We start from the raw sequence: 20,902 nt of genomic DNA, 5'->3' as shown, positions 1-20,902 counted from the left end.
GGAGATAGAATAGAAGGTCGCTACGAGCTACTAACTAGCACCTCTTACTAGCGGAAGGTCAATTTGCCTATAGACCTATATAGTAACCTATCGTTACTAGACGACGTCTAATATCGCTTCTTTATACTCTTCTAGACTAATAAGGTTATAAACCGCCTTATCGAGTACACTAACGAGTATACTAGCAATAAGCCGCAATTTAAGAAGGATAATAAGATTATTATTTCCGGCTATAATTAGAAGCCGGTAGATAAGCTAACAATGCGGATCTTCGTTAAATTGATTATATATATATCCGTAATCTAGATGTCCGATAAGGCCGATTACTAGCGCGAAGATAGATACTAGCTAAGGCATAGTATTGCTAAGTATATAAAGGAGTAGCGATTTAAGCAGATTAAGGCCGCTTTATAGTACCGGAATAACGCGCTCTCGTTAAGTAGAAGAGGTTTACCTACCTAGACCTAGATACTACCGCTTACTAATATATTGCGTAGCAAATTCCGCGAGATTGTCGTGCCTAGTACTAACGTATCGATTAACGAGAGCATAGTCCGGTTTATAGGCAAATCTAGGCATATAATTATAATAAGAGGCAAGCTAACGCCTATCGGATATTATGTATTATATCTATATAAGGATAGGTACCTATATTCCTTCTTATTCTCGAGCCCTCGGAAGGCATATAAGTAGGAGGTAGAAGATGCGGATTCTATCGCTTCGACGGTCGCTTAGCACCCGGTAGTAACTCTAAAGGTTCTTACGGACGCTAAGAAGAAGGAGCGGTAGAAGGAGAGTAATAAGAAGCGTCGCGAGCGTAAGAACCGTAGTCCTAGTAGTGTTAGTTGCGGATTGAATACAGGACTGTATTTAGTATAGCAAGTAAGAAAGGAAAGTTACACTACTACGGCCCGTACCGACCGCGCGGACCGCGCTACCGAGATACCCGAAAGCCTAATCGTGTCGCCTACCGTCTCGCTTAGCTCTAAGCTAAGCTCGCTTAGGCAGGCTATTCTTCGACTAATCCTACAACTTCCTTTCCTATAATACTTCTTCTATATTTATATAGATAATCTATTTAATAACGTACTATTGTTTGCAGTCTTAAGGTACTTAGGCATCGCGGCGACTAGTACCGTACGATCTAGCTCACTTTCTTAGCTATAGCGCGGCAAAACCTTCGAGAAACTAGGGATACTAAAACGAGATAGTATAAGGAAGAATTCGACCTTCCCGACCCTTAATCGGAAGAGTACGCGGTTTCCCTACGATATACTACTTTGTAAGGCAATCTACGGTATAGCGGCGGTTATCTAGCAGGATAGGAACCTTATTTAGTTCCTTACAACCGGGTGTCGTCTATAGACCCCGTAGTAGTTCGGGTTAGTTTGGTTTAGTTTGCTAAGCCGAAACTCTAGTTTGGTTTAGGTTGGTTTGCTAAGCAACTATATAAGTAGCTGGTTCGAACTATATAATTTATCGGTTTTTAAGAAGTATACGAATGTATACGTAGCTTCAAGCAAGCCCTTTGTAAGACTTAGTAGTGTAGCCGGTAGCGTAGCCGGCATTTTTAGTCCTTAGTACTTATAGAATTTTCGAATCCTACTTAGGCTACGTAGTTGTATAAAGGTACTTATATAACCTTAAATCTATAGATAATTAGCTAAGGGCACTAACTAATTAAAAGCACATATATATATATAAGGCATTATAGTTTAGTTCGGAAACTGCACTCCTTAGGTATAAATTTTATCCTTTCGTTTACGGTTCAATTCCCTAACTGCTTAGTAGAATGTCTTTATCTAGATCTAGGTAGAACTTATCGATTTCCCTAGAAGTCCTCCTCCTTAAGAAGTTTATATACTTTCCTACCGAACTATTCGATAATATTAAGTACTAGGATAGCTCCTCCCTCGGTATCGGCATAGTATATAAAAGAGCTATAAGGCAGCTCTATAGAACGTTCCACTAGTTACTCGCTATACTAAGGCCGAATGCTAGTTCGTTCCTTAGAACTCTTAGTTATTTAGGAGATATAAAGGGTAGGGCAGGTAGTAACTTCGTATTATATAAGGAGGTAGAGGCTGCTATAGAAGAGGCCTTCAACCTATAGAAGATAGTAAAAGATATAGAGGCAGCTACAGGTCTAGGTACCTAGTTGAATTTCTAGTAGGTAGAGTATAAGGATATTTAGAGGGAGTATTAGGTAGAGTTGCGAAGGCAGGTATATAATATGCTCTAGAAAACAGGGATAGTGCCTATAACTATGACTATTAGGCTCTTTAACCTTCCTTATTTTTCCCTATTTTCTTTTTATAAAAATCTAAACTAATACAAATTAACCGGAATGTCTATCTTCTTTTAGTTCTTTAAAAAACCTAGCAGCGTAGCTAGCAGCGTAGCCGGCAGCGTAGCCGGCAGCGTAGCCGGCCTTTTTACTCCTTAGTACTAACGGGATTTTCGGAGACTTCTATTCCGTACGGCCAATAAAGTATACTATACTATATATATATGCTTAGAGAGTATTTAGAGCGCGGTATGCAGCGCCGTATAATAGCGGCTTATTTCGTATATAGAAAAGCTTGCAGACGACACTACGAATATCCTTCCTATTAGTATATCTATCCTATCTAGCACTATCTCGAATGTAGATATTCTAGCCTTTTAGGATCTAATCGAGTGCTTTGAAATCCTTGTCTATAATCGTTATACGCTTCGCGTAGATAGCTATAAGGTTAACCGCTAAAATAGTATTAGTATAGTCCGAAAAGAGGTAGAAGAGAAATATATATTCGAAGATACGAACTAGGTAGGCTTCTATAGCCTCTTAAAGGGCGCCTATCGCGGAGGCTTAGAAGCGAAGGTCTATTCTATAATCCTAGACAATTTCGCGAACAAGTCGTTAGAAAGGAGTTTTGCGGATTAGGAGCTTAGAACTCTTCTAATACTACCGAATCTTACGGAGGGCTACGGCTAAAGAAGGATTAGTAAAAAGACAGTAAGAATGCCGGCTACGCTGCCGGCTACGCTGCCGGCTACGCTGCCGGCTATAAATAGGACTTACTTCCTAGGCGCTATCGACGCTTCGTACGATTACTACTAGTAGTAGAAGCGCTAGTTGTCGTCTTACGTAGAGCCTTGCCCGCCGTTGTTTTACGCGGAGCCTTGCTCGCGACGCCCTTTCTAGTACCGGAGCTAGCGGCAGTAGTAGTAGCTATCTTACGTTAATGTACTATACTCGTTCCTTTATTTCCGATCTTGTTACGACCCGTAGAAGTAGCAGGTCCCTTCTTACGAGGCGTCGTAACTTAGTTAAGTAGATTCGCTATTATAAAAGTCGTCGAATTGAGGAAAAAAGTACGTTACGAAGGTATGCGAAGGCGCGCGCGGAGCGAGGGTATTACGGAGGTAGTAGATATAGAGCGTAGAGGTATAGGTATCGATACGAAGGTTGAATATAGCGAGAGAGGTAGTATCGCGGTATCGCTAGGTAACAGAGTAAGCTTCGCGTAAGCCTATATTATAGTAACGTTAGAGCAAGGAAAGAAGGCAGGCACGGCTAAAAAAGGCAGGTACGGCAGACTTTGAAATATAGCCGGTATATGTAGCCGGCATAGTAATAGGCGAAAGCCTCCTTTTAATAAATAGCCGGCGTGATAATAGTATCCTACTATAGTATAGATATTCTTTAGTAATGCCTTTACTAGCTATAGTAATCTTATAAGTAACCTAGGCCTATTGCTAGTAAATATAAGAAATATCAGGTAGGCTATACTAAACAAGCTAGTTATTTAGCAGAAAAAGGCCTACTACCGTCTCTATATGCCGGCTACGGGTGCCGACTATCGCTCTAAATTCAACTCCGCCCTATCTCGGAGGCTAAGGTACCGAGCGGAAACCCTATAGCTTATATTCACTCGGTTGTCGCGGAGCGCTTATAGGTAAGGTATTAGAAAAGAGTATAAAAAGTACGAGAAGAGTATCCTAGGATATAGGTCGTAAGTGAATAAGAGTAGCACGCCTAGTTATTTATATAGTACGTTACTCTATACGACTAAGAGCCTATATTATCTTATACTTCGCTTATAAGACCTCGACTCTACTAGTATACTATCGATCTCCTCCTCGGTCGCTAATACGCTGTCTTAATTCTTCTTCGAGTTACCGGACTTAGTGCGCATCTATAGCTATATAATAGCGCTACGTATTATAGAGAATCAACTCCGCCGTATCTCGAAGGCTAAGGTACCGAGCGGAAACCCGACAGCTTATATTTACTCGGTTGTCGCGGAGCGCTTATAGGTAAGGTATTAGAAAAGAGTATAAAAAGTACGAGAAGAGCATCCTAGGATATAGGTCGTAAGTAAATAAGAGTAGTACGCCTAGTTATTTATATAGTACGTTACTCTATACGACTAAGAGCCTATATTATCTTATGCTTCGCTTATAAGACCTCGACTCTACTAGTATACTATCGATCTCCTCCTCGGTCGCTAATACGCTGTCTTAATTCTTCTTCGAGTTGCCGGACTTAGTGCGCATCTATAGCTATGCAATAGCGCTACGTATTATAGAGAATTTCTCGTTAAAGTTTCTCTCTCGTAGGCTTGCTATCTGCCTCGTAGTATAGAGGATTAAAGTGCTAATACTAAAGAATCTCCTTATAGTTAGGATGCTAGGGCTCCTTAGGACCTTTGTGTTTTAGGTCTAAATAGAGACGTATTATAAACGTTCTATCGCCCTTTCGCTTACTACCCGCTAGGTCGCGATATGCGAAGAAACTAATCTAAATATAGCTCGTCTCTGTAATAGCCGGGTAAATATAGAGCGCTAGGTTTCTACTTCGTACCTTAGATTTAGGGACGGCGCGGAGATAAAATTAGAAATGTAGCCGGTACCTATAGCCGGCAAAACGATGCGAAAATAGGCCTCCTCCTAGGTTAATCTAACGACTAAATACAATTTCTAACTAATCCGCTATAAACCGACGCCGAATTTTAGCTAGAAGCTGTATATCTTTATTTTAAAGAGTAACCCGCTTCGTATAGATAGTAAGGAGGTTTAAAAGCTTAAGCTCGGTTACGAGAAATGCCTCCGTAGCTTCCTAAAAAGCACTAATCGCTTTAGCCGTAAATCGCATACTAGACCGAAAATCTAATGTAATTTCTCGGACGAGTCGCTAGAAGGGAGTCTTAGGGATTAAAAGCTCGGTCCCTCTTTTGTTTTAGAAAAGCCGGATCTAGCGAAGGGTAATAGTACCTAGTTTAAAGCGCCGCTTCTTTATCGTCGAGTCCTGCCTTATTCCCTTTCTTTTAATAGAAAGATAACTTTTCTTCGCGATAGTCTTTGTCCGCCTACTCTTTTTAGCCTTCTCCTATCTACCTATAGCCTTCTTATTTTTCGGTACTATTTTCCGAGGAACCCCCTTCCTTCGTATATACTACGGAGAGCCTTGCTCTTCCGATATCTCGTTCTCGCTACGGTCTCCCTATACTTAGCTTACTTTACCCTTGCCCTTTAGCCTCTAAAGATATTTATCTGCGCGTTTAGGCGACGAGGGCATATCGGTAGGACCTAGAAATTAATAAGCATATAATCGTAAGGAGACATTAATGCTTCTTGCCTTCTAGAACAAATAGTCTTCTATTAAACCGCCTTATTAGGTTATCGTTAGATTCGAATAAAGGATAGTAGCTTAAGGAAGGGGAGGCAGCCGGCTTAGGAAGGCCCGAAGAGCCGAATCCTTAAGGCATGTTTGTCTTTAAGAATATAGGGAAAGGGAAGAAGGAGAGGAAGAGCGAATAGAGAATTAGAAATAGTCCGTAGGTAAGCGGGGTCGGTTGCTATAGCAACTAGTCTGTTTAGGTCCTAGGAATTCGAAACACATTTCGGACATATGCCGGCTATATACGCCGGCTATATTACCTTATACGTAAACGCTTCGTCTCCTTAAAGCTGCTCTAAGCCTATATACGTTTCCGCTTCTCGACCCGGTATCGCCTTCTACCTCCGCCCTCCTCCTCTTCGTTATCGCTAATTAGGGTTTCGCTTAGACTAAATTTCGTATTCTCTTCGCGCTCCTAGGTTTCTTCGATCTTAAGGTTTTCTAATTCCTCGATTAACTCCTTTAGTATAATCTTTAGTAACCTACCTTAGCGATTCTAGTAGAGGAGATAGTATCGGAATACTATAATAGATTCGAAGGTAGTAGGCGAGTATGTTCGATTAAAGCGGCCCTAGTAACGAGCGATACTAAAAGACCTCTTATAGCCTATACCTACGCTCGGGATAGCGAGGACGTCCCGAGCGACCGACGCTATCGTTAGAAACTTAGGCTCTAACCGCTGCTATATAGCGAGAATATCGTCTCCGAATTCGTCTAGAAGACCGGTAAGATCTAGAGATTATTAGCCCTCTTTCCGAGCCTACGGGTTTATACTTACTCGCGCGCCGATAGAGATCGAACTCTTCTTTATTTACTTTAGTAGTTGCTTCCTCTTCTGCCTCTACTTCCTACCTACGAAACAGGTATAATATCGGAGCCTTCTAAACCTTCTTTTTCTTTATAGGAGCTGCATTTAGACTAGTTTCTTTCCGACGCTCGTAGAACATCTTTTCTAGAATAGTCTAGTAATACTTCGGCTATACCTCGTCCGCCTTCTATTCTAGCCTCTACTAGTATATATCCTTTTCTACCGGGTTAAGTAAGCACGCAACGCTATAGATATCCCCGAACGAGTTAAAGGTAGCACTGTAATATTTATGCAACTTAGTATAGGAGGTGTCTATAGCTTTCGTTATAGCTACTTTCTAGGGAACGCTCTTCTTAGCTAGCTTAGCTGCGGTTTCCTCGAGCTCGTTAAAGAGCTAGTTATAGTACGCAAAGATAAGGTAGATCGTCGGTCCTCGGGTTCTTCTAATCGTAGCAGTAACCTTCGCGTAATGCTTACTAATATCGACGAGATACTCTGCTTAGCGCTATTCGGCGGCGGTAAGGCCGAGCTACTTAATACCCTCGGAACTCTAATAGATCTCGAGAGCGGTACGTAAAGTATATCCCCTCGTAACTATATAGAAAGTCGAATCGAACCGGGTCTTAACGTCTTAGGTAAAACGGAGTAGGCGCTAAGGAGGCCGCTTTTGCTATCGCTTATTCTATACGATATTCTAGGCATCGGTTTTAGGGCGCTCGATTAGGTTCTTTTAAATAGCCTCGAATCGGTTATATCTCTATAAGCTCGAGTTCGTATATATTACTAGACGACGAAGCTAGAGAAAAAGAGTTAGAACTATACTAGGTTGCCGGCTATAGGTACCGGCTACGGACAAAAGTTATACCTTATATAAAACGAGAGCGAGGCTCTCTGCCTTATCCCGTCTTATTACTATAATAAGTTTCTCGACTTTCAACTTTGCTTTATCCTTATCTAGGATCTTCTATTAGTCGTCGTTTAATAGTACAATTTTAAGCGTCTTAAAGAGGGCTCGGATCGCGATTTAAACTATATAAGCGAGGTAGGGAAACTTCTATAGGGATGCAACTAGCAACGACGTCGGCTCCGATTTAATAGGGCTAGGGCTATTAATAGGCTCCTCTTTATCGTTATTATCGTGCGTATTGTCGTACGTATCCGGAATCGTAGCGAGCTTAATATTCGGAAGATTAAGCTAGATTGTAGACCTTATAATCTCCTCTACGTACTCGACCCTATCGATACAATTAGTAATTTTAAAGACATATGCGAGTGAATTGTATATACAACGCCTTATACAATGTTCGATTATTACTAGCGTTGTCCGCAGTAATCGAGATTAGTTTCGTTGTTACGCTAACCCTATCTATTGCCGTATAGACAAGCTTCGCTATATCCTTACTAGTATAGGAACCTAGAATTTCAGGGAATCCGATTATAAGTTCCTAGAGTTTCTAATCCGAATTGATAAAGTATAGCATAATCGAGAGGAAGGAGGCTCTTATAGTCTGGCTTAACTAGCTATCGATAGCAATAGCTACTTAGCGAGTATTACGGAGGATCTCCCGAATGTCGTCTAACGCAGCCTCTTTATTCTTTTCGAATATAATACGCTAGGTTATCGCGCCGAGAAATAGGGGAGGGTAGTTTATAAGATATAGGTATGTCTTCTATATAGACTCCCTTTCGTAGAAGTCTTCCGGAAGACCGTTTATAGCTAGTATTTCGTTTGCTAGTTGCTTAAAGTCTTCGGGGGAGAAATCGGTAGCCTTCAATCCTAGAGCTTCCTTAAGCGTAGCCTATAATAATTAGCTAGATCTCTACGGTTGATTTAGGTAGCCGGAATCTGTAGCCGGTAGCTATAGCCGGTAGCTATAGCCGGCATTTTAGAAGATATACCTCTTTCTAGAACGCTATATCTATATTAACTCTCCTCTCTTCTTAAGATTCCCGATACCGTTTAGAATAGAGATAGTTCGTAGGCGATAAGTTCCTATCCCCTAGTTTCGGGTATTTCAAGATTAAACCGTAGAAGTTACAGACAATTACTAGTTAACCTTTAAGTCGAGAAGTCGTATAACGGTATAATGCCCCCTCTATAAAGAACTTCTAGAATGTATCCGTTCGCTCCTTACTCCCCTATCGCATCGAGTACTTCTAGAGTTTATACTCCTTCGAACGTAAGTATAAAGGGAACTATATCTTATAGACCTATTAATTAAACTGCTCTATATACTCGGGTTTCTAAAGATACGCCTAGCTAGCCTTTTCGAAGATTTCCGGATTAATACTCGATATTCTTATATCTCCGAACAACCTTCTACTTAGACTCCGTAAAGGTAAGGACTAGGTAGTAGTACCCTATAATGAATTCCTACTACTAGGATTCGGAGAGGATAAATCTAGCCCTAATCGTAGTCTAGGACTCGATAGGCTCGAAGGTAAGTATACGACCTCCTCTCGACGTTATCGCAATCTCGCTCGTATACTAGACTGTTTCGACTGTCGTCTCGTTGTTACCCTTCCTAGTATAGCGCCTAGTATATATACAATGTCGGTCGGTATGTTTTAAGGTCTCGTACGGTAAGGTAAGGACTTAGGAGTAGTAGATATATACTAGTAGCTATAGAGAAACACCCTTTCTTTTATAGCATCGTATCGTTAGGAACAGCTAGGCAGTAAATAGCTAGCTACCTTTTTTTTTTGTTTCCTAGCTACCTAACTACTAGATTTTTTTTCCTAGCTACCCTAGCTAGCCTAACTACTAGAATTTCTTTCCTAGCTACCCTAACTACCTGAATTTTGCCTTCTATACGGCGGCTCTCTCCTACTAACGGAACCGAGCTACTATACCTAACGAATCTAAGCTCGTTTTTAGTCTTAATCTATCCTCTTTCGGTATAAGACACTCGATAAGCAAATGCTTAGGCCGAGTCTAACTACGAAACCTAAGACTAACTAATAGCTCTATTAACTAATCCTAATCCTCGAACTCCTTCCGCTTCTTAGTAAAGACCTTAAAGAGCGCTCGAGCTTCTTTAGGTGCCTACGGAGTAGTCGAGATAAAGCCGTATCGCTAAAATAGGTAATCCTTCGGAGGCTTATATAGAGATTTAGAGAATTCTAACGCCAACCTATCCTACTAGTAGCTTAGATTCCGGATATAAGCCCTCTCTGCCTTAGTAAAGATTTTATATAGCAGTAGCACTCTGCCTTCGAGAAACGCTTTCTATTTAACTGTTAGTATCTGCCGGCTACGAACGCCGGCTATATATGCCGAGTATAGAATAATTACCTATACCCCTTCCTCCTATAGTAACACTTCTACCGTCCCTAGATACCTAGCCCCGATCGTATTAATCGCAAGCTACTTTGCCTTTATAGACGCAAAGGCTTCGCTCTAATACTAATAAAGAAACTTCTACTCTATATCGAGGATATAAAGACGACTAGTCTCGATTCCAATCCTTGCTAGCTTTTCGTAGTAGCTTTAACTATAATTTTCTAGATTGATAGGACTTATGCCTTAGCCCTTTACTAGTATCTCGTCTCTTTAACTATACTCGATCTACTCCTAGCGCTTATCGTCTATAGCGTTAGGCCCTAAGACTGTACCTATTACTAGATCGACGTATAGTATCTCCTCGCTTTTTTTAGTTCCTTTATTCGTAGTATTAAGCTCTATCGCGGTATCCTAAACTTTAGCATTGTTGTTCTCGGCTATCTAAACATCTCCGTTACTATCGGTCGTATCGATAGAGGTAGCGGCTATAGGTCTGAATGCTATTAGTTAACGTATTAAAGAAAAATATGCCGGCTATAGCTACCGGCTACGGCTGCCGGCTATAGCTGCTAGCTACGGCCGCTAGCTAGATTAACTTACGCTACTAGAACTTTACGCTCGAAAACTAGCCGCAATTCTTTCCTCCTCTTAGCCTTCTCTTAGGTTGTCTTCTTATTCCAACCTTTACTTTTTTCTATAGGCGCTAGCTATCGATAGAATGCCTTATTCCGCGCCTTTCTTCTCTTATCCTTAGCTCTTTTATCCTTATCTATCTTGTCCTTTCTCTCGCGGTCTCGTACGGAATTCTTCTTTATAGAGTACTCCTCTTTAGTCTTACGCTTTTTAGTTAGACGCTTAGGCAAAACAAACTCGCGGTCTTTAGTTCTATCTTCTGTTTAGCGCGCGGCGCGCTTCTCTCTTACTATTATAAGGGAAAGGGGCGGGGGCGCAGCGTATAGTAGTTGTTATCGGTATAGGTATAGAGGAAGAAGTTAAAAGTATAAGAATGTCGCAAAGCCCTAATTATTGCCGCCTATGTAACGTTATATAGGTAAGCTTTCGCAACTACGGTAACTACGCCCTAGCAATAGCAACTACGCCCTAGCAACGGCAACTACGCCCTAGCAACGGCAACCACGCCCTAGTAACGGTAATAAAGCGTAGTAAATACAACCTAGTAACTATTATAGCCGGCAATCGTAGCCGGCAGTCGAATAAGAGTGTCCTTATAGCAAAACCACGCCCTAGTAACGGCAACTACGCCCTAGCAACAGCAACTACGCCCTAGTAACGGCAAAAGAGCGTAGTAAATGTAACAGAGTTACTATTATAGCCGGCAATCGTAGCCGGTAGTCGAATAAGAGTGTCCTTATAGTAAAACTAATATAGTCTCTAGTTTAAACTAGGAATCTATATAGTTCGAAAAAACTAAACCGGAACTAGGGAGCTAGTTCGCCGCTAAGAAACCAAACTATATACGTTTGGTAGTTCGGAAACCGAACTACTGCGAGGTCTAGACGAGTCGTCTATTCGAGCGATTACGACGGCTTCGAGGGTGCCCTCGAGTAGGAAACAACGCATACATCGACAAATACGTACGAATATACTAGAAGACAGATAGCAAAGAAGAGAAGGACCTTCTAGAGGTTGCCGCCTTATATAATAACTATATAGGTAGTATTAACATCTATAACTAGCTACGCTATTATTGCTTAACCTAGTATAAGTTAAGGAAGGGCTAGCATCTACTATTCTACTTCCTACTAGATGCTATAGTAATTAACTTATTCGTTCTCGTCCGTAGCGATAAGAAGTAGACTAAAGACTAGCGACTTACTTACTAGCGCGACTTCCGTATATCGCTAGCATAGCAAATAGTCTAACTCGGATAGTAAGAGCTTAATAAGATAGAAGCAACAGAGGCCGCTATAAGGGCTCTACGTATACCGACTCCGCTACCTCCTCGAAGCTATAGTTAATTTATCTTAGGTTACACCTATAATAGTAGTAGACCTCGATCTCGGCGACATTAGATTAGGAAAGGCGATAGCTTACCTATAGCTAAGAACCTCCGTCGTCTCGAGCGTAGTAGCAAAGCCGTCTACTAAATAAAGGCTGTTCTTCTACGCTAACGTTACTATCTCTATAAGTACGTAAGGACCGCTTAGGGGTTCAAATATTAGCCTATTAATAGCAGGCAAGAGCACTAGACGACTAAGGCTTGTCGATATTATAGTCCTATTGCTATCTACAATACTTATAAGCCTATATAGCACTACTAGCCGGATTTATACGCCTTCTTTACTAGACTTCAACCTTAACCGGAAGCGGCTTCTACGCTAGGCTCTGTAACACCTTCACTTAAGCCTTTAATAGGCTCTATAGCGCCGACTTTAACTTAACAACCTCGTTCTTTAGCTTACTTACTTCCTTCTATAGGCTATTAAACTTAGCTACCCTAATAACCTCCTCGTCGCTATAAGAGCCTTCTTTATCCTTTAGACCTTTAGTACGCGCTAACTCCGCCTATTACTAGCTTACTAGGTTTAGGTCTACCCTTAAGTCCTTTACCGTTAACTCGAGCTTCGAGAGACGCTTAATAAGTGCCCTCTAGCGCTTACTCTTAGTAGATAAGTGCAGCTTTAATAGACTCGCTAGTAGCACTAAGTTATAGACCTCTTCTACTATCAATTCTATACCTTTTAACCGTAGTCTACGGCGCTGTTTTAACTCTTCCCTTAAGCGGAAGCGGACCGGTCCCTTATTATATATATTAGTCTATATTTAACTATATCTATAGAAGCAGTCTATATACCTTTCTACTTAGTATACTTAGCGGCATTGTATTCCTTCACTTGCTAAGGTTTGGCTGTAGAGCCTTTAGCTGCAAAGGACGACTCGTGAAGGTGTCGGCTTCTTAACCTTCAGCTCTACTACGGCTGAATCCGAGACCCAATCGGACAGCCTCGCAGTTCGAGGGGCGATGCAGGTTTGTATGGGGCCACACTGAATTTAGCATCAGATGTGGAACCGAGCAGGGGGACTGCCAGGGTGGGTGTTCAGCGGAGATAACCACGGCCTTCGTTAAGGGGATCGGGAGAGCAAGAAGTCTGAAGTCGTGACGCGAAACGACACGAGAGCTCCGAAAGGCTGGTCTCGGCAAAATACTTAATCTCGCCAGCCATGCCATGCCATGCCATCATGGATGTCATCGGTCAGTGCTCAACGGTTCAAGGGCGAGTCGGATCATACGGGACGCAGTATCGATAGCACGAACTGCCTCTTTGGCGCAAGACGACCAGCATGCAAGTGTATGAAAGCCTGCCTTGGCCCTTTCAAGTCGACTGGCCAAATTTCGCCACTACTTTGACCACTAGAAGTACAGACACGTTACCAGGGGCCGGCCTCCGAAGGGAAAGCGGAATGAGTTCCAGAACGAAGCAGCGTCTTCACATCAAGACATCGAATCTACAAGGTCTTCTTCCCACAATCTTGTCTCCAAGGTGTTCCCATCCAGCTAGACTCTCGTGCCCTGGAAGATGTAATCTCGAGAGTCGAGAGTGTTGAGTGGAGGATGAAGAGGTCTTTAGCGACATGTCCCAGCCGGCACAGGCTGCATGTTGCATCTTTTTGCAGATCTATGCCGACGAATAGGACTATGCGGACGCAGAGTCCCACATAGACCGGCGACAGCGGCAGCTCTGCCGGTGCATTGTGCATTGCCAACGCTTGATGAGGGTTGAAGCAGACTGAGATGATGCAGATCCAGCTCTACCAAGTAATCGGATTAGACGCGGGGATTGTGTGCCACTAGATGCGATCGGCTCACGGGGCACAGGCTGGCGCCGATCTGCTCTCTGCACTGCGGGAGGGTATGGGTAGAACTATGGGTATGGGTATGGGTATGGCCGTGCACAGAAGGCTGCGTGACAGGCCCACGGAGGACTCCGCCATGCGCCATGCGGGAGCGCGCGATCAAATCAACTGCACACAGCGTGAGCGTGAGCAGCGGTGCGGCCATTTGCGATGTATATCCAGTAGTTCTATGGAGATGCAGATGCAGGTGCAGGTGCAGGCGCAGGTGCAGGTGCAGGTGCAGGAGCATGGGCCAGGCGATCTCCACTCAGCGCTCCACTCCACTGCTCCTCAAGTGTTACGGTACAGTATACAGTGCTATACCTGGGGGTGTAATTATGTTAGTAAAACCTGTTGTTAGTAACGTTAGCAACACTACTAGTAACTGTAGATAATAAGACGTAGTTATTAGTAATAATAGGGCTAAATACCGCTAATCTAAGAAGGAAGTTTAGGTCTATCTAGCTTTAGAAGAGACTATTATTACTATAGAATATAGAATATTATATAGACTATTATTGCTATAGATATACTTAACTAAACCGTAGTCGCTAGAGCGCCTATAAGAACCTAAGTAAGTAAAGTCTTCTATCCTACCTTAGTAAGCCTATATAATAATTATATAATATTATTACGTATACTACGGTACTATCCCGCTAGCGTAGAGCCTACTTAGTATATACGTAGAAAAGCTCGGTCGCTTATACGGATATACTCGGTTACCGGCTCGGTAGATATACTATCTATACGTAGCCTAGTTAATAGTAAACGCTCTACCCTATTCTTAGAAAGGTACGGTTTAGTTCTACTATCTACTACTAAGATTAGTAGAGAGTATTCTATACGTTGCTATATACCTATTTTCTAATAGTTCTAACCTATCTACTCTTTATAGCGGCCTATAGAACTCTAAAAGATAAACGTAAGCAACCTAAATATACCGGGCGCGGAAACTGCGTAAAATAATATACTAGGAGCGCCGGTAGTATTAGAAAACAATACGGCGATATAATAATACGAGGCCGAATATTAGGCGTATTAAAAAGCGACCCGCCTACGGCTCGAACGATTTCTAGCTAAGTAAGAAGTACTTAGGCTAGAAGTATAGGCTTAAGAAGCTAAGCGAGAAAATACGCGTTTCTATACTCTTAGAGATATAGGCGATATACCGGCTCCGAGTAGCGGTACCGCCGGCGGAGGTCCTATAATAACCCCTCTCTTAGGTAATAACGACGATAGTAAGGACAAAGTAGAATTAGCGGACGAGTCGATTTAAAGGCCTAAATTCTAAAGAGCTAAATCCCTCTCGTATCGACTACCTCTTTTTAGAAGTACGCTAAGTATAGCTACTATACCTAGTATAAGCTACGTAGTCGCTAGTTTTACGGCTATTAAGCCTCGCTTAAAGGAACCTAAGCCCTTTAAAGGCGATACGATTAAGGAATCGAGGCGATTCCTTTAGGAACTTTCTATTACTTTTACGCTATCCGGAGCTATCTATTATATAGATAAAAGCAAGGTACTTTATAGTATTATATATCTCGTAGGCGATATATAGGAGCGATAGTATAACGAAAACAGCCTTAAGGACCTATAGAATTATACCTACTAGGACTTTAAAACCTTCTATTAGAACTACGTCGGGGACCCTATAAACTATATACTAGATATAACCCTCGAGTATAAGGTAGCTCGTTAGCGTAAGGGATAGTTAGTTTAAAGCTTTACCCTTAAGCTTATAGTACTCGAAGACTAACTTAGCGACTATAGCGAGGAATATAGGATCCGCTATCTCCTCGTTAAACTCTAGCTAACGATTCGTAGCGCGATTATTAAATACTATACGGTACTAACGACGCGTTACAAACTCGTAGAGCTTACGACGCGTATCGAGACCCCTAATAAGCTATCTAGTAAACGCAAGGATCGTAACTACGATAAAACTAGAGGTAGTAACGGTAAGAAGCGTCGATTTAATAGTTACGCCTATAAGCTATAGTTAAATCGCGACCGCGGAGTAGGCGGGAAGCATTCGAAGAACGATAACTTATAAGGCGGATACGATATTAGTAAGGTCGAATATTATAGCTATCGCTAGAAAGGCTATTATAAGAACGTATACCCTAACCGCTACTTCTAGAAAGACAATAACCCTACGGTACGTAAGGTCGCCGCTAACGCTAAGGAAAAGAAGAACGACCCGAAGGCTAAGGGAAAAGATAAGGCACCTCCTAAGAGCTAGGGATAGGTATAGAATCTTAACTAAGTAGCTTAGTAGTAGTAGTACCTACGGGACGCGTACGCGGAGCAATTATTATATAAGAAGGGGAAGTCGCTATCGAATACTTACTAGATAATACCGCTAATATTAATATAGTATCGTAAGAATTCGTTCTACGATACTAGCCTTAGCGGATTATTAATACTATACTACCTAGTACCGATAGTTTCTAGAGTAACCGAGGATACTACTATAGAGCGTATTATCTACGCTTACGGATCGCCGACTCTATAGGCTAAGAACGTATTACTACCGGAGTATTCTACGCTTTCGAAATACCCCTCCCTAATATTATTCTTAGTAGGCCTTAGAGGCGCAATTAAAAGGTAATTATCGATAGCTCGACGGATACCTAGACCTATAGGAACGAAGCCGTAGCGCGTACGATACGTATACGGGAACTATAGGAATTCTAGAAGGATATACGTAACGCTCTATACGTATATACGATTAGCGTTCGCTAGCTCCGCGATATCGCTAAGGGTTCCTTTTTACTAGAAGAATTTAAAGACTTCGAAGACGTCTTTACTATAATATCTAAAGCGCGACGTAAGCTCCCCGAAGACGTAGAGTATACGATCGACCTAATCCCCGGAACGAAGCCGCTATATAAACCTCTCTACTATTCTTTAGGAAGAGAGCTTAGCGACCTTTATAATTACCTAAGCTTAGCCTTAGAGAATAATTAGATCTAGCTTAGTATAAGCGAGGTAGGTACGCTAATCCTATTCGTACTAAAGAAGGATAGTAGTCTAAGACTCTACGTCGATTATAGGGGGCTAAACGAGATTACTATTAAAAATCGTTATCCCCTACCTCTTATTAGCAAAACGCTTAATAGGCTTAAGGACGCCGAATAGTATACGTCTTTAGACCTCTAGGATACGTATTACTATATCTATATTAAGCGAGGCGACGAGTAGAAGACTACGTTCCGTACGCGGTACGGGCACTTCGAGTATAAGGTAATGCCTTTTAGGCTTACTAATACTCCTACTACGTTTTAAGGATATATTAATAGGGCGTTAGCTAGCCTAGTTAATATTAATACTCCTACTACGTTTTAAGGATATATTAATAGGGCGTTAGCTAGCCTAGTTAATATTTGCTATATCGTTTACTTTAACGATATCCTTATCTATAGCAAAACGTAAGAGGACTACGTACGAGATATACGCGCTATCCTTACGCGGCTTAGAAAGTTTGTACTATATATAAATAGGAAGAAATGTTCCTTCTAGAAGAAAGAAGTCGAATTCCTAGGGTTTATCGTTAGTACTAAAGGCGTATCGATAGATTAGCGTAGGGTAAACGCTATTAACGAATAGCCTCGCCTATTAACGCTAAAGGAGGTCTAATCCTTCCTCGGATTCTATAACTTCTATCGGAGGTTTATCCCTAATTACTCCCGGATCGTTATACTACTAACCGCCCTATTAAAAGCAGCCGTAAATAGCTAAAAGCTAGAGTAGGTCCCGTAGGGCGAAAGCGAGGAGCAAGCGTTCTACTAGCTAAAGGCTGCCTTTAGCTTAGCTTCGATATTGCGATACTATAATCCTACGAAGCTCCTATATATCGAAACTAATACCTCTACGTTCGCCTTAGTAGGGATTATATTATAATAAAGTAAAGATAGGAACTAGTACCCCCTAGCCTTCTAGTTACGAAAAATAATCCCTATAGAGATTAATTATAAGACCTATAACTAGGAACTCCTAGCGGTTATCGAGTCCTTTAAGTATTAGCGCCCGTATCTCGATAGCGCCTAGTATACGATCTATATAGTTATCGACTACGCTAATCTTAAGGGCTTTATAAAGATAAAGTAGCTCGTTAGAAGGTAGGCAAGATAGGCAACCTTCCTTATATCTTTTAACTTTACTATTAAGTATCGGGCTAGTAAACGAAATCTAGCTAACGTACCTTCGCGACGTAGCGACTATAAGAGCGAGTCGTAGGCGGTAAACAACCTTCTTTCTATATTATAGTCGAAACTAGCTTTATAGTTAAATCTGCCTGAGGATATCGAGCTAATTATAAATCGCATCTCTATTATATATATAGGGATACGAGACGCTAGTATAGCGCTAGCGGAACGTAAGAGTTTTATTATTAGTCCCGTAAAGGTAGCGGCTACTATTATTAGGAATAACGGGCCCTACTACGAGACGCCTAATATAATCCTTAGTTTTGTATACGCTTTTATAAGAAGGGTATATTAGCAGGTAGATAGGGTAGTAGTCGGTATAGGTAGTATTCGATAAGGAGCTAGAAAGAGAGGGAGGAAGGCAGGCAAGTTAGCCAATTGCTAAGCGCTAAGCCCTACCTAAGGCACTAAGACCCTAGCTTTACTTAGCCTAGTTATATACTAATCACGTATAGCCTCTTTAGCCCTAATATACGCTTCCCTTCTAAAGGCCGCGCCCTCGTAGCCTGTCTATATTCTACGACCTCTATTACCGCTAACTTAGCAAGTCTAATAAGCTGCTTAGCCCGCGCTAAATTAAACACTTAACTACCTAATTATGTAACTATGTCAAACCTTACCTCTAATACAATGTCTAACTCTAACTACGCTATCCTTATATACAATAAAGTAAAGGGATATAAAGCTATAAGAATTAAGGGCTATCGACTAATTATAATACGGGCGCGTCTTCCCTACTATAATAGGTAGACGTACGAGGTATTGCAGCCCTACCTCCGCTCTAAGTAATGTCGTTCCGAGTTCTTTGCGTCTACTCTAAAAGACCTAGAAATGTCCGCTTCCGAGGGTTTGTCCGTTCCGAGGGTTGCTCTTATTATTACGAGGGCTATTATTTACTATCGTAGTTTTACTAGCCCTAATTAGTTAGGTTTAGCAGCCTTTAAGTGTTAACTAATTATATCTTTTTAAAAAACTCAGTTCTTTTAGTTTCTATAGGTAAAGGCTATTATAAGTATAGTAGTAGAGGTTCGCTTCGCTTAAAGGGTCGGAAAGATCGAGGAGTAACCTATTGTCCGCAAGATCGACCCTAGCTAGCTTAGCTCTATAGTTTTTGCCCTTAGTTAGTCTATTAGTCGCTTAATCTTTTAGGCGTCTTAAAGTTTTAATCAAAGTTTTGATTAAAGGTGCCTTAGGCTCGTAGTATAGGTAAGGTTGTATCCGTAGGCGTAGTAATAATAGCAAGTAATATTAACAATAGCGGCGCTAGTCGTCTTAGCGCTAACTTTACCTTGCTTTCGATTTCCTTCTTCGACTAACAATACACTCCGTAATACTATTACTAATATAGGCGCGCGCGCTATCTTCTAATACGCCGTTATTCGTACGCGCGCGCGCATCCTCGTCGATTGCCTAGGCCTCGAGGTCTCGATAGAATAAAGGAATAAGAGGTAGAGTCCTTAAAAGAGTAGTAACTAATTAATTAACGCGTCGTAGCGCGCCTAGTATAGTCTTATTGTCCTAGTTTGCCGGCTTCTAATTAGTTAGCTAATAGCACCCTAGGGGTAGCATTAATCCTAGGCCTTAATAGTAATATTATAAGCTTTTAGCCTTCTTCTTATTCTTTACGCTAGTCTAATACTTATCTAATAACTCGGCTATATCCTCGAAGGAGTCTTCAGCCTCCTATAAGTCCTATTTAGGTAAATAGCCTTGCTATCTTAGGAGGTACTCCTTCTTGCCTTACCTAGTCCGGTGCTTTAGGATACGTTCTATAGACTATAGCTCTTTACTATTAGCTAAGACTTCTTCTAACTTAGCAGGCGCTTTATCGCCTTCGCGCTAGTAATATAGTTTAAGGAGGGAGATATAGAAGGTGTTATAGATAGTATAATAAGATAGAAGCTATAACTAGTAGGCCTAGCTATTGCCCTTCGGTTCTCGGATGCGGAATAGGCTAATATATCTTAGTGCGAGCTTAGGCCTTGTTTTACTATTAGGCGATAGGTGTTTACGGATGCGGAGGTTCTTAGTACTAAGCATAACTATGTCGCCTTGCTTAAAGGTTATTAGCGTATAATGCTTGTCGTAATAGGTCTTTTAATACTCTTAAGCCTTTGTTAGCTTCTTAGCTATCTTAGCATAGATTTCTCGCATCTTCTAGATACGTTCTATTACCGCTAGTATCTCTAGTACTTAACGCGCTTCCCTTTCCTTACGCTTAGCCTCGAGCGATAATAGGTCTTGTAGTATAGCAGCATTCTAGCCTATTATAGCTATATATAGTGAAACCTTAGTAGATAAGTGTACGCTATTATTGTATACGAATTCCGTAGGCTATAGGAGATTAACCTAATCCTCGGGGTTTTTATTAATGTAGCTACGTAGGTACTGCTATAGGGTAGCATTCTGCCTCTCTGTTTGACCGTTAGTCTATAGATAGAAGGCTATTAATAGCCGATGCTTTAGTCTTAGCTGTAAGCAAATCTCGCTCTAATAGTAAGATATTAGTGTCGATCTACGATTAGACACTATCCCCTTAGGGGTTCCCTAATAGGTATAGAAGATATTAGTCTATAGCGCTTCCGCTATATTAATAGCAGTCTAATCTTTGCGCGCCGGGATATATCGAGCGCCTTTAGTAAATCGATCTACTATAATAAGGATAGCATTATATATATCCTTGCTACCCCTACGCTTAGTAGGAGGAAGGCCTATACTAACTATCCCTTACGCTAACGAGCTACCTTATACTCGAGGGTTATATCTAGTATATAGTTTATAGGGTCCCCGACGTAGTTCTAATAGAAGGTTTTAAAGTCCTAGTAGGTATAATTCTATAGGTCCTTAAGGCTGTTTTCGTTATACTATCGCTCCTATATATCGCCTACGAGATATATAATACTATAAAGTACCTTGCTTTTATCTATATAATAGATAGCTCCGGATAGCGTAAAAGTAATAGAAAGTTCCTAAAGGAATCGCGAAGCCGAGGAACGATTAAAGCTCCTTAATAGACGTAGGAATAGGCTATTTAGTAATTGTTTTAATCCGATTAGGATTAGCCTTAACACTATTAGTTAATA

General features: G+C 41.4%; 1 protein-coding gene across 1 annotated transcript; it reads left to right on the top strand.

Moving 5' to 3' along the window:
• Positions 1-7,739: 7,739 nt before the first annotated feature.
• Positions 7,740-19,251, top strand: MYCFIDRAFT_172028 (uncharacterized protein; the record flags this gene model as incomplete). The annotated part of the gene is made up of 14 exons (XM_007925403.1): positions 7,740-7,745; positions 12,641-12,656; positions 12,685-12,780; positions 12,820-12,874; positions 12,906-13,016; positions 13,059-13,231; positions 13,260-13,338; positions 13,369-13,375; positions 13,439-13,463; positions 13,494-13,534; positions 13,571-13,767; positions 13,795-13,825; positions 13,856-13,906; positions 19,234-19,251. 14 exons carry the CDS (start codon positions 7,740-7,742, stop codon positions 19,249-19,251), a joined length of 906 nt encoding a protein of 301 aa, XP_007923594.1.
• Positions 19,252-20,902: the final 1,651 nt, after the last annotated feature.

The sequence above is a fragment of the Pseudocercospora fijiensis genome (assembly GCF_000340215.1).
Source record: "Pseudocercospora fijiensis CIRAD86 unplaced genomic scaffold MYCFIscaffold_2, whole genome shotgun sequence".
Lineage (NCBI taxonomy): Eukaryota > Fungi > Ascomycota > Dothideomycetes > Mycosphaerellales > Mycosphaerellaceae > Pseudocercospora > Pseudocercospora fijiensis.
Note: the sequence above shows the minus strand (reverse complement) of the source record. Positions and strands in the feature narration are given on the sequence as shown.